The sequence below is a fragment of the Leptopilina heterotoma genome, unplaced genomic scaffold, assembly GCF_015476425.1.
Source record: "Leptopilina heterotoma isolate Lh14 unplaced genomic scaffold, ASM1547642v1 Lhet_13, whole genome shotgun sequence".
Classification (NCBI taxonomy): Eukaryota; Metazoa; Arthropoda; class Insecta; order Hymenoptera; family Figitidae; genus Leptopilina; species Leptopilina heterotoma.
In genome coordinates, this window is record NW_025110848.1 from 2453564 (window position 1) to 2470467 (window position 16904).

At 24.1% G+C, this 16904-nt stretch overlaps 2 protein-coding genes across 2 annotated transcripts; one reads left to right on the forward strand and one right to left on the reverse strand.

Moving 5' to 3' along the window:
* Positions 1-860: 860 nt before the first annotated feature.
* LOC122512896 (non-lysosomal glucosylceramidase) lies at positions 861-12734 on the reverse strand. Its single transcript, XM_043629030.1, has 14 exons — positions 12321-12734; positions 11081-11169; positions 8866-9046; positions 8338-8618; positions 7945-8187; positions 5617-5746; positions 5286-5531; positions 4939-5183; positions 3025-3179; positions 2830-2933; positions 2598-2740; positions 2237-2343; positions 1971-2162; positions 861-1881 (listed from the first exon to the last, which is right to left on the reverse strand). Exons 1-14 carry the CDS (start codon positions 12476-12478, stop codon positions 1696-1698), a joined length of 2460 nt encoding a protein of 819 aa, XP_043484965.1. The 5' UTR covers positions 12479-12734; the 3' UTR covers positions 861-1695.
* Positions 12735-13121: 387 nt separating this feature from the next.
* LOC122512898 (puff-specific protein Bx42) lies at positions 13122-16544 on the forward strand. Its single transcript, XM_043629033.1, has 8 exons — positions 13122-13245; positions 13600-13753; positions 13897-14064; positions 14279-14586; positions 14726-14861; positions 15164-15422; positions 15543-15921; positions 16016-16544. The coding sequence occupies exons 1-8, from the start codon at positions 13232-13234 to the stop codon at positions 16227-16229; spliced, it is 1632 nt and encodes a 543-aa protein (XP_043484968.1). The 5' UTR covers positions 13122-13231; the 3' UTR covers positions 16230-16544.
* Positions 16545-16904: the final 360 nt, after the last annotated feature.

Here is a 16904-nt window from a genome sequence, read left to right on the forward strand (position 1 = left end):
TTTCTCCCAACAGTATTTTATTGTCACCAGAGAAGAATTTTATACACAAGTGTCATTAAAATTGTAACACAAAAATAAAAAATTAAGGTTAAAAATCTAAAAATTTAATTTAGAAATGAATATAAAATCGATTTATTAAGAAATTGAAATTAAAAATTAAATTTTAAATATTATTACTTATGCGCGCTTAAATTTTTTTTAAAAATATAGCGAATGAAGATAAAGGTTATTGTTGAAAAAAGCTGAGCTTTATCTTTCAACTTTTTCATTATTTTTTTATTACATTATCACAATTCAAACTAAATAGATATACAAATTCTACGAATATAGACATTATAAAAAGTTAGATTAAAATATCATTAAAAATAAGAACATTTATATTATTTCTTTGATAGGCTTTCTTGATATTTGTAAGATTGTCATAGAAAATCGTATTTTTTAAACAAAATGGTAAGTCGTTATTAATATTCATATATATAATTATGTATAAGAATTATATTGTTACTGTTTTGTTGTTATTATTATTCCTGAATATTGTAATTATTACTGTTATTAATATTATTATTATTACTATTATTATTATATATTACTTTTATTATCATTAAAACTAATATTAATATATTAATATTATTTAATAATATATTAAGAATTTATAAATAATATTTACGATACAACGTCCTTAAAGTTCACATCATTTATAATCAACAATTGAAAGAAAAAAAATGATTCAAAAGTTCAGATGATTGGAAGTTTTTGTTAAATTAAATATTTTTAAACATTACTAACTATAAAAGAGGCAAAAAACAAATAAAATAAAAAATAATTTAAATTTAAAAAAAAGTTTATAAACTTTTCTTTTTTAAGTGATTTTTCTAAAAAGTATACAAAACAGTTTAAAATAAAATTTATGAAAATTTTATGTACCAGGAAAAAATATTTTTTCTTCTAAATCATTGATTATAAACTTGAACATTAGCAACGTTACTATACAATAAGAAACAGACAGTAAAAATGTAAAAATTACAAAAGAAGGTGAAATATATAGTAAAAAATCTAACAACTTATAAAATTGTAAAAATTATAGTTTCAATTGTTAAAAACAGTAACAACATTTCGATGCCTTTAGTCCAATTTTATTGTCTATTTCTTGAGAATTAAGTTTCTTTCCTGACTGCCTATCAGTGGTAGAAAAAAATTCAAACCACTTTATTTTTAATTAGAAAAAAAATAATAGGATACATTAATGCTTACCGATTATTTTCTTTTGTTCGTTAGAGAAAGAACAATGAGATAGAATTAAATCTCACGAATTTTCATAAAATCAGTATTTATTAAGTAGCAAGAAAATTAAAACCTAATTTTTAAAAGATTTTAAAAATATTTTTAAAAAATTTTTTAAAAAATGTTTTAAAAATATTTTTAAAAGATTCCATATAAAACATTTTTTTTAAATGGCATATCGGATTAATGTATCCTACTATTTATTGAGAAAAGTTGATTAAAAAATCACAGTTGTAAATATATTGTATAAAAATGGAACATATTTGAAGAAATTCAACTTGAACACTGAAATTGAAACTAAAATTGTTAACGAACAGACATTAATATTGTACAACATTTACGCAAGTGTTAAAAAACGTTACCTGTCCATCTACTCTTATTATGTATACTTTTTTAGACAAAGGCAACAAATTATCACTTTCTTTTCCTCGAAGTCCAGGCAAGATGAATTGCCCAAATTGACAAAGGTCTCATATAACCTATTGCTCTATAAAATTTATTCTCGTAAAGTGCCTCCGGTGTTTCGAAACCCATTCCAATTTTCTCATAAACAGTTCGATAAACACCTTCCGCTGTTTTAAATCCCTCCCTAATCATTCCCTGAAACGAATTTTTATCATTTTTATTAACTAGTTTGTAGAAAAACCAAAAATTGGAAATCAAAATTTTTTCAAAGAATAGAAACGAACTTCGTGAATCATTAAAGCTGCTAGACCGTAAGTAACACCTGTCCACATTTCCTCACTCTGCGGCGTCACCATATCAATTCCTAACGAAGGAACATATCCATTTACTGCTCCTTGCTCTCCATTTTTATACTTCATAACATTATTATTAAAAATCGTTTCCAATGAAGATTTCACCTTATCCTCAGGAAAAACCTAGAGCATAAATTATATCCAGTTCAACTTATCGAAAATTGATCGAAAAAAAACTATGTATTCAAAAAACGAACCTCATGCTTAAAACCAGATGCTCGCAAAAACCATTGTCCACAAAGTTGATCACTCATTATACACATTTTGTGTTCTGATTTACCACTATCAAAATTGTAATATTCACCTAAGGGAGAAAAAAAACAAAAATTCAAATAATGAAAAAAAATACTAGCAAATAGAGAACAAAAATAATTTTCCAATTCACGAAAGAGAAAACCACTTTAAAATGTGCAAAATAAGCAGTGCAAAATAAAACTTGTCTTATATGCAACAAACACCAAAAAAAAAGAAAGAAAGAAAGAAAGAAAGAAATTGTGAGAAAAGTGGAATAAGTAAGAAAAGTGTGGCAAAGATATCTTGAGAAAGTTTGAGACTTGCCATTCCAGAGTTTCTCGTGAAAAGATGCTTTTCCCTTCTCTAATATTTCCTGATACCTTTTCGCATCATCATCTTCCCCCAAAAGAATGGCCATTTTCGAGGCGCAATAAAGCGAAGCGAGCCATAAACTTCCGCAATAAGCACTATATAAAGAATCAACTATACAATTAATCAAATGAATCCATAATTTAATTAGTTTTTCAGAGAAAAAAAAATATATATACCACCATACCTAGGACCTTTCATCACCCAAGTGTCAAAAGTTTGATCAGGAAAACCACCGTTTTCAATTAATCCATCATTATCCGTATCCCATAATAAACAATGATTAACAACCTGCCAAAGCCGTTAAATTATTAGCAAACTATCAATACTATCTACTATACCACAATTTTCGAAAAATAATTTTTTAAACACAAAATCTCACATTTCTAATTGTCGGCCAAAAGTCCACAAGTTGTTGGAAATTTTTACTCAAACTGTAATCTCGAAAGCAGGTTAAAACAAATTTTGGATTCAAATCTTTCCAATCTGACACATCGTGAATATTGTAAGCATTAAGTAATTTAAACGGTTCCTCATCTATTTATAAAGAAAAAATATTTTATATTTTCAGCCCTCGGAATGACTTTAAGGCGCAATAAAAGTCGAAAAAGTCGTTTATTTATGTCACAAAAATTATATTTTTTTCTAACCCTTCACTGATTCAAAGCATCAATAATTTTGTTAATTGTTAAATAAATATTTAAATACTTTCTATTTGTTTAACTAAAATTAGTTTAAATTATTTTAAATTAATTTAAAAAATTTCAATTCAAAACCTTTTGAAATTTAAAGATTTCTAAAAACTACAACTTCCAAACTTCAATTATTTTCTGAAATTATTAACTAAAGTTTATCTCTAAACCAATTATTTTTAATAATTTTGCTAAAATTCTTCGAGAATTCAATTATTTAATTACAAAAATTCAATTTTTTATAATAATTATAACTGCAACTATAAGGCATTTTTTTAATTTAAAGTTATTAAGGTGTATTTTCAAAAAATTATAATAAATAAATTCTTAAAATTGATTTTTAAATAATTTTTGAAAGATAATAGTTTTTCAATTATATACAATCGGAAAATTTCCAAACAATTAAAATATGGTAAAATATTTTATAAATAATTGAAATTTGGTAGAATCTTTCAGAATTAATTGAATTTTCGAAAAATATAAAAGAAATAATCAAATTTCTGAAAAATTTTAATTATAAATAAGAACATTTCTCCAAAATTTTAATAGGAGTAAAAAATTAAATTTCAACCAATTTTAATTTACTTTATTCGAAGGTAAATTTAAATTTTTAAAAATTAGGATAAAACAATTCTGAAAATTAGTTTATTAAAAATATAATGTATTTTTTCGAAAATAATTTAATTTCCTTAAAGAATTTTTTGTATAATTTAAAAAAACTAATTAATTTCTTGAAGAATTTTAATTAAAAATTTTTAACATGATTGTTTTTTCCATAATTAAAAATAATTAAAAATAATTCTCCATATTAAAAATAATTATAAAAAATTGTAATATTATTATTTTATGTATTTGAATTTTTGGAAACATTGAATTGAAAATATTGTAAATAATTGAATTTTAATAAAAATAAGAATGAAAAAATTCTAAGAATTATTTTTCCCAAAAAATATTTTAATATAATTTTTATAAACTAATTTAATATTAGTTATTTAATTTCAATATTAGTATTTGAATTTTTGGAAACATTTAATTGAAAATATTAAAAATAATTGAATTTCAATAAAAATTAGAATGAAAAAATTCTGAGAATTATTTTATGCAAAAATATTTTAATATAATTTTTAGAAACTAATTTTCATTAATAATTTTAATTTTTAAATTTACACTTGAAGATTTTTTATTAAAATTTTTGAGAATTCAATTACTTTCAAAATTTGCCATTGAAATTCTTCAAAAGTTGATTTTTAAATATTGTAATAAAATACTTGCAAGAAATCAATTATTTTCAATTACATTTTACAAAATTTATATCATTCAAAAAATTCTTAATAATAGGTATATTTTAAAAATTTAATTATCTTTCAAAAATTATTCAAAAATAATATTTGAAAGATTTGTCTAAATTTATTGTTCACGCTATAAAAATCGAAATAGGTTTCATTTTATACTAAAAATATGGTATTTTATTGCAATATTTTGAAGAAAAATCGAAAAAGTCGCAATTTTTAAAAATACGTCGAAAAAATTGGAAAAATTCGAGGCCTGTATTTTGTTTAAAAAGAAAAAACCAGTTTAAATCTTTAAATTGGAAATTTCCTTACCAGGATCGCCCATATCATGAGGAACCGTATCTTTTCTTTTTCTCGGTTGTCTTATTCCATCGTATAATGTATTCCAAACTGTAGGATCCTCCATATGAACATTATCCCTACATTCATATTGAATACACGCTTGTAGATTAGGCCACAGTTGAGCCAAAGCAAATGCAGCATAAAAATGCACATCATAAGTATTGTACATTCTATATTCGTGACCCTCAAGATAAGCGAATCGACCATATTCAATTCTGAACAGAGAAAAAGAAAAAAAAAGATAATATTCTCCCTACCAGCATTGAAAAATTGAATTTTCAAATAATATCAAAAGAAAATATGGAAAAAAATCTAACCGTGGATCTGTTGGCTCAAAATTATCGCTCTCATCAGTTCTCAACCAAATTGTCCCTCCATCCGAAATATAGTATAATTCATTAAATAAAGCTGATTTATACCAATCGGGTAAATTAACATCTTCTAAAATACTTTGTTGCCAACGATAAATATCCCTTTCCCATAATTTATAATGCGATAGTGCATAGCGAGCAATTTCCGGTGCTGACGATCTATCCGGCTCGTAAAAGAACTTCGTGTAATATCTACATCAGTGGAAAAAATTTATTATTTAATCAATACGAATTCAAATATTAGAATGAGTCGTAAATTTTTCACTTCATCTCCCACCTTAAATATTCTCGCATTTTACAATGGAAATTAATTTTTGGCATGTCCCAAACAAGACTGAATTCAATTTCACTTTTATCGTTGGATTTCACGAAAATACGACTACAAACTGCAGCGCCAATTGCCTGCTCTAAAAGAGAAGAAATATTTTTTAAAAATGTACACATAAAAATCAGTGAAAATAAAAGAAGTATTTCAAATATCCAAATTGCAAATAATTACGAATTTCAAATTTCTATTTCCATTTTCAATAGATCGCAAAAGAAGTTTAAATGTTTTTTTTCTCGTCCTACAATCAGACCTCAGATCGAGTTTAAAATACAAAAAACCATTTTAATTGATTCAAAATACAAAAAAAATTGAAAAATTCGTTTCTTTATTGTCACAAAATTGATTTTCTATTTTTCTGACTTTTCCCTAATTTCCAGAAAAATTTTAACTTTTTCCTTTATCTCAATAAGAACTTTAATTTTAATTGTTTGTAATATTCGATTATTTTTAAATAATCCTAATATTTTAAAGATTTTTCTTCAAAAAACACGATTACTTCTAAAAAATGTAATAAAATTTTTTTTAAATTTTTTCTACAAATTCCAACTGTAATTCTTCTGAAATTCAATTATTTTCTAGAAAATTTAACTAAATTAATTCAAAAGTTTAATAATTTTTGTAAAATATGTTCCTAAAGTTCAAAACGTTCAAATGAATGAAATTTATTTATTTCTTCTTCGAACTAAAATATCTTTACAATAGTTTTTCGTCACGTATCAAAAAAATTAATTTTACAAAGTTCACTTAAAATTTGTCTAAATATCAATTGTTTTCAATTCAATATAACGAAATTTGGATGATTCGAGAGTTTTTTAATTAAATAATAATACATATTAAAAACACAAATAATTTTTTAAAAATTTGCACTAAAATTTCTTTTCAAATATTTTCAATTTTAAAATTAATGTTTTGAAAATCATCGAATTGTTGCAAAGAATTTTATCAAAAAACTTGATAATAATAGAATTCCTTCAAAGAATTTTATTATTTAAGAAAATAACTGAATTCTCGCAAAGAATTTTATTGCAATTTTTAAAAATCCTAATTAAATTCTTTTGAAAAATTTCTTTGCATTTTTTTTTAAACTAATCGGGTTTTTTGTTAATAATTTTAATTGAAAATTTTGAAAGCAATTGAATTTTATTAAAATTGAATTGAAAATAATTGAATTCTTGCGAAGAATTTTACAATTTATAAAAATAGTTGAATTGTTTCGAATAATTTATTAAAATTTTAGGAAATAATTGAAATTTATGGAAAGATTTAAAAATATTTGAATTCATCCGAGGAATTCAATTAAAATTGTTTTGAAAATAATTGAATTTCTGCAATGAATTTTACTATTTATAAAATTAATTGAATTCTTGCGAAGAATTTTACTATTTATAAAAATAATTGAATTTTTTCGAAGGATTTATTAAAATTTTAGAAAAAAATTGAATTTGTTCGAAATGTGTTAAATTTTTTTTTTAAAATTGAACTCTTCCTTGGAATTCAATTAAAATTGTTTTTATAATCATTGAATCTTTGTAAAGATTTTACTATTTAAAAAAATAATTGAATTGTTTAGAAGGATTTATTAAAATTTTAGAAAATAATTGAATTTTCTTATGAAATTTTATTAAATTTTTTAAAAATATGAACAGTAATAATTAATTTTGTACTTAATAAGTGAATTTTTCAAATTTTAATTGTGAAATTATTTTAAAAATTTATATTTGAAAATAAAAAATTTTGTAATTTGCATAACAATAATAAATTGAATATCCACAGGATGTAATACTCTCAAAGTTTTCAACGTTCAAATGAATGAAATAATTGTTATTAAAAATATTTTCAAAAATTACTGATTGCAATGAAGATCAAAAATTTAAATTTTACATTTAAAAACTTTATAATTAATTGTTTTTGACAGTAACGCACAATTATTGTAAAAAATATTTAATTTGAACAAAAAATAAATAAATATTGTTCATGTGAACGTTTAAAACTTTAGGATCATTCTTATTATTTATGGATGGTTATCTTCTTATCATTATTTTATGTTAAGATTTGAAAAAAAAATTATAAATACATAATACAAATAGTTAAATTTACATTTTCAATTTTTATTGCAGTTAGTAATTTGTGAAAAAAAATATTTTATTCATTTGAACGTTCAGTATTTTTGGAGCATAATATGTGAAAAAAAATTCGAAAAAGTCTCATTATGCGATTAGTTTGAAATTCATAATTATTTGGAGTTTCAAAAAAGGAATTCTAAAAAGAATGCACTACTTGTCTTTGGTGAAGTCGACGTCGCATCTTCTTTTAGAGAACCTTCCTCCTCAAGATCATCCCATACACTTGCGCCATTACCTTGAGGATCGAAAGCTAATTTTCTAGTTACATTTACACCTTTTTTTGACCTCGAACCGATTCCATATGTACACGGCATTCCTCGAATTTGTTGATGGATCATCACACCATAAATATCATCATCAATATCAGCAATCTCAAAACGCTCGCTCCATTTGTCTCCTAAAAAATTTAATTAACCACTAACACCTATTCCTATTGACGAATATGTCCAAAAAGAAAATAATTATAACAGAGATCACAGTATAATTTCTCTTTGAAGAAGGTGAAATTATTTTCTAAATATAAGACAGATTTCTATAATTAAATTACCTCGATTATCCTTCACGTCACCTGTTCCACTTTGAAAAGTAAATGTTATACTGACATTCAAATCTTGCGAAGAATTATTCTCAACGCTCCATATAAAAACAGCACAAGGCAAAGAACTATCATAATAATTATGAGGAATCACTGGCGAAATTTGACGACAAACTAATTTTACTGCTGGATCCTCAATATTGTACTCGGTCCATGAACGAGGATATAACGCCGTATATGTTGCATTTTCACCTTTAAATTCCCATTTCCACTGCTTTAAATGCTTACAAGGCCTGTCATATTAAAAAGAAAATTAAAATCCAAAAGAATAATTCCTATTCTTCAATAACGAGATATTCGACAATGAAAAAGAGAGAATAGAAAATACTAATTAATATCAATCAATTAAAAGATTAAGTTTTCAAAAGCATTTACCTACAGCTCGCTTTCAATACTCGAATGAAAATGACAAATTACGGAATTTATCCATTAATTAGAGAAACTAGTTAATAAATTGCAACAATGATACATTTCTCTTACTTGTGTGTAGATAGAACCTGATTATAAACAACATTTCCATCGGTATCACTAATGGTGACAATAAATTGATTAGCAAGAATCGTGTTATATTTATACATTCCTGGCTGGAGTGCATATCGACAAAATTCGCCTTTGAAACCGCGACCAATTGTACCACCTCCAATTCCACCGATTGGTGCACCTAGCGCATACACTAATATTTAATAAAGCGTATACGTGAAGTCAATTTTACTAAGGGGCAATCCACTTTGGGTTTCTGAATTCGTTTATATACATTATGGATTTAAAAAAAAAGAAAAGAAATAAACTATAAACGAGAGTTGAAATTATCTCCCAATTTATGTACTCAGGGCTCGAACCAGTGCAAGTAAAAATACGGACTTTACGGACCAAACATAGAAAATTACGGACCAATTATTGACAAAAATATAACCAGTTTGAGTCAAATAAAAGAAGATTTTACTTTAAACTAAAATTAAATTTTTTCATAACTATAAAACATGAAGATAGCCCAGTGATAAAATCATTATTTTATATTCTAAGAATATTGTTACTGTAACTTCTTCAAAATTATTTAGAATTTTATTAAAACTTTTTCAAATAATTGAATCCCTGCGAAAAAGTTTATTATTTCTACAAATAATTGAATTTTTGCAAAATCTTTAAAAAATAAGTGAATTTTTTAAGAAAATTTTATTCAAATTGTATTTAAAATAATTGAATTCCTGTGAAAAATGTAATATTTATTGATATAATTGAATTATTTTGAAGAATTTTAAAAAAATGTTTAAAAATAATTTAATTTTCTCTGGAATTCATTAAAAATTTTATTGAAAATAAGTGAAATTCTGATAAGAATTTTATTATTTATATAAAAATAATCGAATTTTTTACGAAGATTTTTATTATTTATAAATTGACCTTTTTGCAAAGAATTTTATTACAATTATTGAAAATAATTGAATTCTAAAGAAAATTAAAAAAAAAATGTATAAAAGCAATTTAATTTTCCTTGGAATTCAATTAAAATTGTATTTAAAATAATTGAATTCCAGCAAAAAATTTTATTATTTATAAAAATAATGAAATTCTTGACTTAAAAACAATTCAATTATTTTAAAGAATTTTAATAAATAACTAGCCAAAAATAAAATTATTTTCAATACCATTTTAATTACATTTTCTCGAAAGAATTCAATTATTAAAAAAAAGTGTTGATAAAATTCTTGAAATTAATTCAATTATTTTCAAATTCTTCTATAAATACTTTACAAGAATTAAATTATTTTTAGTACATTAATTTTAAAATTTTAAATATATTTAAAAAGAAAAATGATTTAAAAAGTTAGAAAACAAAAGGCAAATAGCAACTAACTTTAAACTGCGAACAGATTACCGGAATACAACGATTATTAATATAGATTTTTAACTAAAATTCTTCTTTAAATCAATTATTTTTAATAATTTTCGAAAAATTTCTTTGACAATTTACAAATTTATTAATTACAATATTTAATTTTACGAATTTTCAATTATTCGTAAATTCTTCAATTAGATATATATTAGAAAATAAAAACTTCAAACAATATTTAAAAAATTCAATTAAACTTTTCAAAATTAAATTATTTCTAAAAATTCATTTTTAATATTTAATTATTATCTCAAATTTTAACTAAAATTAATTTTTAAATCAATTTTTATTAGAAAATTCTACTAGAATTCAATTATTTAAATACATAAGTAAATAATTTATTGAGTAATTGAATGTTTCTTAAAATTGAATTCTCATAAAGAATTTCATCAACAAATTTTTAAATAAATGAATTCTTTTGATTGAATTGAGGTAAATTTTTGAAAATAATTGAAATTTTGCAAAGAATTTTATTAAAATTTTTGAAAATAATAAAATTTTGGAGAAGAATTTAATTACTTTTGAATATAATTGAATTTTGGCAATCATTTGTAATTTCCCTAAAATTCTCTAAATTATATCGTAGAATTTACGAACTTTTCGTCCTTTTTCAGTCAAATTACGGATTTTACGAACCTCTTTTTTTTTAAAAAAAACTGACTATTACGGACTTCAAGCAAATTTATGGATCTAGTTCGAGTCCTGATGTACTTTTCGGTTGATAATTATTTGGAAAAATCTATTATTAATTTAAGATATTTTGAAAGATAATAGTACCACTTTTATATAGATAACTTATCTTACCATACATTTGTAAACCTGTTTTTGTATTAATATAATCCATCATAGGTACACGACCTTTCCTCTTTATTTGACGATAATACATCATATATCTGTAATTCATCAGGATAACAATATTAATCTCTCATTCGCCTACAAAAGCTAAGAAATATTTATTTGAAAAAGAATTTTTTCCAATTTTCCCTTTCATTTGGCTTTTTATTTATAAACAAAAAATTTACCCATTATAAAGTAAATTTAGATTTACAGAAATCAATCTCCTGAAAATTCTTAATGTTCAAGTCAACGAAATTTATTATGTTCCTAAAGTTTTGAAAGTTCAAAAAAATTATAATAAAATATGATCCTAAAGTTCTGAACGTATTAATGAACGAGATTTATTTTTTTTCTTTTTCAAATTAAATTTTTATTACAATATTTTCACTATGATTAAAATTAATTATAAAGTTTTTCAATTATAAAATTAAAGTTTTTAATTTTTATTGCAATCAGCAATTTATAAAAATATTTGAAAAATATTTACAGTTTAATGTTAAAAAAAATATAAAATTTCTTTATAATTAAAATTTTTGCTTTTAATTGCAGTTAGAAATTTTTGAAAATATTTTATTGGCAAAAAATTCAGAACTTATATGGAACAAAATAATAAAAAAAATTACAAAACTTTTATTTATTATCAAACTAAACCTAAATAAATAAGTAAATATTTAAAAAAAAAAATTATTAATTTAAATAAATAAATTATATTTTCTGGTCTAATTTGAAAAAATATGTACTCACAATAATTAAAAAACTCTTTTTATATAAAAAAAGAATACCTTCATTTGAATTTGAAAATAAAATTTTAAAAATTTGTTTAATTTTAAATTTGAAAGAAATAAATATTAAAATATTACTTTATTATCAGACATAAATAAATAAAAATGAATCACATGAAAAGAAAACAAAAAAAAGAAACATTTCAAAACATAACCTTTAAAATCTCCGGTCAATCAAAAGCGAAAGGAAATACAAATAATGAAGTTAGATATTATATAAATAATAAACAAATTGAGAAAAAAAATCTTGATTAAAGTCCATTTTCTTTCAAGGAAAAATTGGAAAAATTTACATTTTTATGTTTACAAAAACATAACCTCTCGTCTTGTATCTGTCAAAACACCTTGAGATTAAAATCATTTACAATTTTATAATAATTTTAAAAAAAAAGTTATCATGAAAAACTATAATTAAATAATCATACCTCCATCCTAATGATATAAATTGTGGAATTTGTTTAATTCTTGGTTTTACAGCTTGAGACCATTTCTCAGGAAATTTATGATTTAATTTCACTTTAAATCCATATTTTGGAATTTCTGTCATATTATTTTTTGTATTCTTCTGATCTGATTTCTCCATTTTTTAATATTTTTATATGAGCAATATTAACAATTAATTAGAATTAATATGGCCATTGTGAAACTATAGTAAACACAATGAAACGTCGTTTCCTTTTGATGATAAATTAATTCAAACAACTTTATAAATATGCAATCACACTATTACATTAGTCATAATATAATTCTAATGATAATAAACAATAACAAACACCGATAAAAATTCGATATTAAAAATAATAGTAATAAAATAATACTAACAGTAATAAAACAATAACAATAGTAATAATTATAACAACAATACTAATAAAACAATATTAATAAATTAATAATAACTACAGTTTTACTATATAAATCCACTTCAAATGTAAACAATGATATAAATTCCGACTTGTCGTCTGCTCTTTTTATATATCTGTCTGTCATCAGATAAAATGATTCTTGAAATGTAATTACATTTCAAAAAACGTATACTTAGTCATTAAGAGATGGAAATTTTATATTTATGTAATAAAATTTTATTTAGACAAATTTTCAAAACATAGTTTGTTGTCTCTAAACGCAAAAATTAAAAAAAAAATATTCCAAAACATTTATGTTTTCAAATTTTTCCGCTCAAGTTTACATCTTTCTACGCATGATCGATCAATATTTCACGCCCTCTAGTGTGATTTCGTGTAAACTTTCAGCAACGTCAATGACGTCAATGTCCAATGTCGTCGTGTTTAGAGAAATAAAGTGTAAAAATTTTGGTTAATATTTTTATTTGACCAAAATGTCCTTAGCCAGGTAAACATTATTAAAACGTTAATAATCTGGATCTTATCTCTTACTTTCTTTCTCTTTACTCATTTTTACTTTATTCCCTGAACTAACAGTTGATTGTATATTTAGGTTAGAAATCTATGTCCCTTATTTTTATTGATATTTTAATAATTTAACAAACATTAAAACTCGAAAATGAGAATAACTTTAGATGTTTTAAATAATAAATAAGTTTTGCAAGTATTTCGAATTTTTCTTTTTAATTTTTTGTCTATACAATTAACCTCAAATATTTTTTTGCGTGAAAAGACTAATTATTTAAATTCATAAATATTCGTGTTTGTTTATTCACTAAGTAAGTTTTGATTTTTTTTACAGTTTACTGCCTACTCCTAGTCAAGTTGTTTGGGATCGAGAAGATGAAGCTCGAGAACAAAAACTTCGACAACGACCTGTATCAGCTTTGGTGAAAGCTGTTGTCACTGCTCCTCCTTATGGCCAACGAAAAGGATGGATTCCCCGATGCGAAGAAGTAAGTGACAAGTTTCTGTATTGTTTATAGTATTTAGTATTTAGAAATTTATTTCTAAATTATATTTAGAAACTTTTATAGTATTTAGAAAAAACGGGACTTTTTTGTAAATAAATGTCTGATAGGAGAAATTTACTTTTTAGGATTATGGAGATGGTGGAGCTTTTCCGGAAATCCAAGTGGCCCAATATCCACTTGGAATGGGAATGAAGGGTAAAGAATCAACGAGCAATGCTCTTGCTGTTCAACTAGATGCTCAAGGAAAAGTTAAATACGACCTTATAGCCAGACAAGGACACTCGAAGGACAAAGTAAGTCTTTTGTTAAAGAGCAATTTTTTTATTTTTTTAAACCCCTATTGATCCAACTTTTAGTTAACTTTAACTTAAGAAAGTTAACTTCGACTTTAATAAGAAATAATTTGCAATAAACTTATTAGACACTTATCGGGAACTTAATAAAGATTGATTGAATAAGAAGATTAAAATTCATTTTCTAATTACTGCAAATTCACTTCTCTTCTAGATTGTCTACAGCAAACTCAGTGATCTTCTACCATCAGAAATAACAAATGAAAATGACATTTCCATGCAATTGCCTACCGATGAGACTTCAGATGAACTTAGTCAAAAGACTGCAAAGGCTTTGCAAAATATTATAAGTTCTAAGGTAGCAGCGGCTATGCCTGTGAGATGTGCAGAAAAACAAGCACCTGCTCAATATATTCGCTACACACCCTCTCAACAAGGACAATCTTTTAATTCCGGCGCAAAGCAAAGAGTTATTCGTATGGTCGAAGCTCAAGTTGATCCTCTCGAACCTCCTAAATTCAAGTTAGTTGACTTATTAACTTGAAATTTAAATTTAAATCAATTTGTTTGTCGAGTCAAAACTGTATATTCGAATATATTCAATACTCATAATTGTATTTCAAGTCTAAAGTGAAATTTGAAATGAACTAATTTTTTTCAGAATCAATAAGAAAATTCCAAGAGGACCACCATCTCCACCAGCTCCGGTACTTCATTCGCCAACTAGAAAAGTTACTGTCAAAGAACAAAAGGAATGGAAAATTCCGCCCTGCATTAGTAACTGGAAAAACGCTAAGGTTAGAAAAAAATGGAAAAACTTTTTTAGGAGTTTTCCCTGATTTCTAGACAAATTTTTAACTTTTTGAAAATAATTAAATTTCTGCAATCATTTGTAACGAAATTTATTTTTTTCATCTTCAAATTAAATTTTTATTACAATATTTTGTGTCACTGAATAAAATTATTTATAAATGTTCTGAATATAAAATTTAAGTTTTTAATTTTTTATTGTAATCAGTAACTTATGAAAATATTTTTAATAAATCCTGTTTTTATTACAGTATTGTGAATTAAAATTATTACAAATGGTTCTTTACAGGGATACACAATTCCGCTTGACAAGCGTTTGGCAGCCGATGGACGAGGATTACAACAGAACCATTTGAATGAAAATTTTGCGAAATTATCCGACGCATTGTACATTGCAGATAGAAAAGCTCGAGAAGCTGTAGAAATGCGTGCTCAACTCGAGAAGAAATTGGCGCAAAAGGAGAAGGAGAAGAAGGAAGATCATCTTCGACAACTCGCTCAAAAAGCACGTGATGAACGTGCAGGAATAAAAACAGCAGCTGTTTTAGGTAGAGCGATAAATCTTTCACTTTTTTTCCTTATTAATCTTTTTCCACGTTCTGGAAAAAGTTTTTCTAATTTTAATGCAATCGGAGTATTTGTTTTTTAATATTTGTAAATATTTTCAGATAAATCGGAGGATATTCGCGAGAGAGATCAACTTAGACAAGAACGTCACAAGGATCGTGCACGTGAAAGAAATTTAGCACGCGCCGCACCTGATAAACGATCACGTCTTCAACGTGAACGTGAACGTGATATCAGTGAACAAATTGCCCTTGGAATGCCAGCGAAAAATATCAATTCCGGTGAATCGCAATTGTTTGATCAAAGATTATTTAACACCACCAAAGGAATGGACAGTGGTTTTGGACACGACGATGAGTACAATGTCTATGATAAACCATGGAGGGATAATTCAATCAGCACGCAAATTTATCGTCCTGGCAAAAATATCGATAAGGATAATTATGGCGACGATATGGACAAAATAATAAATACAAACAGGTTCGAGAATTATCAAATTATTATTTTAATCTTCTTTAATTTAGAACAGATCTACTCTTCTAGAGGGAATCTAATCGTCACATTTTTTTTACAGGTTCGTTCCTGACAAGGAATTCAGCGGAACAGATCGAGCAAATCCTCGTCAAGGTCCCGTACAATTTGAGAAAGAAGAAGAGGAGGATCCATTTGGTTTGGATCAATTCTTGACACAAGCTAAAAGAGCCAGTGGATCTACTAATCCACCTACTAAACGTAAAGATGATCGCGATCAGCGAAGAGACGATCGTGATAAACGTAGAAAGCATTAAACTTTTTTTAAATTCAACCATTTTCCGATTTAATTTCAAAATATTTTTATACCGTTAAGACACAATTATTGTAACATCTAAATTATAATTTTAATAGTTGTAATTATTATCAATTTTAGATAATTAGAAAATAACAAAAAAAAGCAACTCAAATTATTAAAATACTTAATTTTTTTCTATAATTAAAATCATTAAAATACATACAAAAATATGTACTCTAATTTGTAGTTTAGTTTTTCCAGTGTAAGTTCATTTTTCATATCAGCAAATAAAATGTATGTACAAGAAAAAAGAAAATAAAGGTAGTTTTAATTATCAATTTTTAATGTTAATTCAGGAAAAATTATTCGAAAACATCAATAACTTCATAAATAAATCATTATTTCTTTTTATAGAAATTAAGATATTTTTCAAAAATTATTTTCATCAATACGATTATTCATTTCTGGAATTATCAACTAAAATTCTTCTTCAAATCAATTTTTTAAAATAACTTTTGAAAAAGTTCTTTGTGAATTTTCAAATTCTTTTGTTTACAATTTATTTAACGAAATTTCAATTATTCTTACATTCTTCAATTAAATATATATTAGAAATTAAAAACTTCAAAAAATTTTAAAAAAATCCATTTAAGTTATTGGGAAAAATTAATTCTATAGAATTCTTAATTTAAAG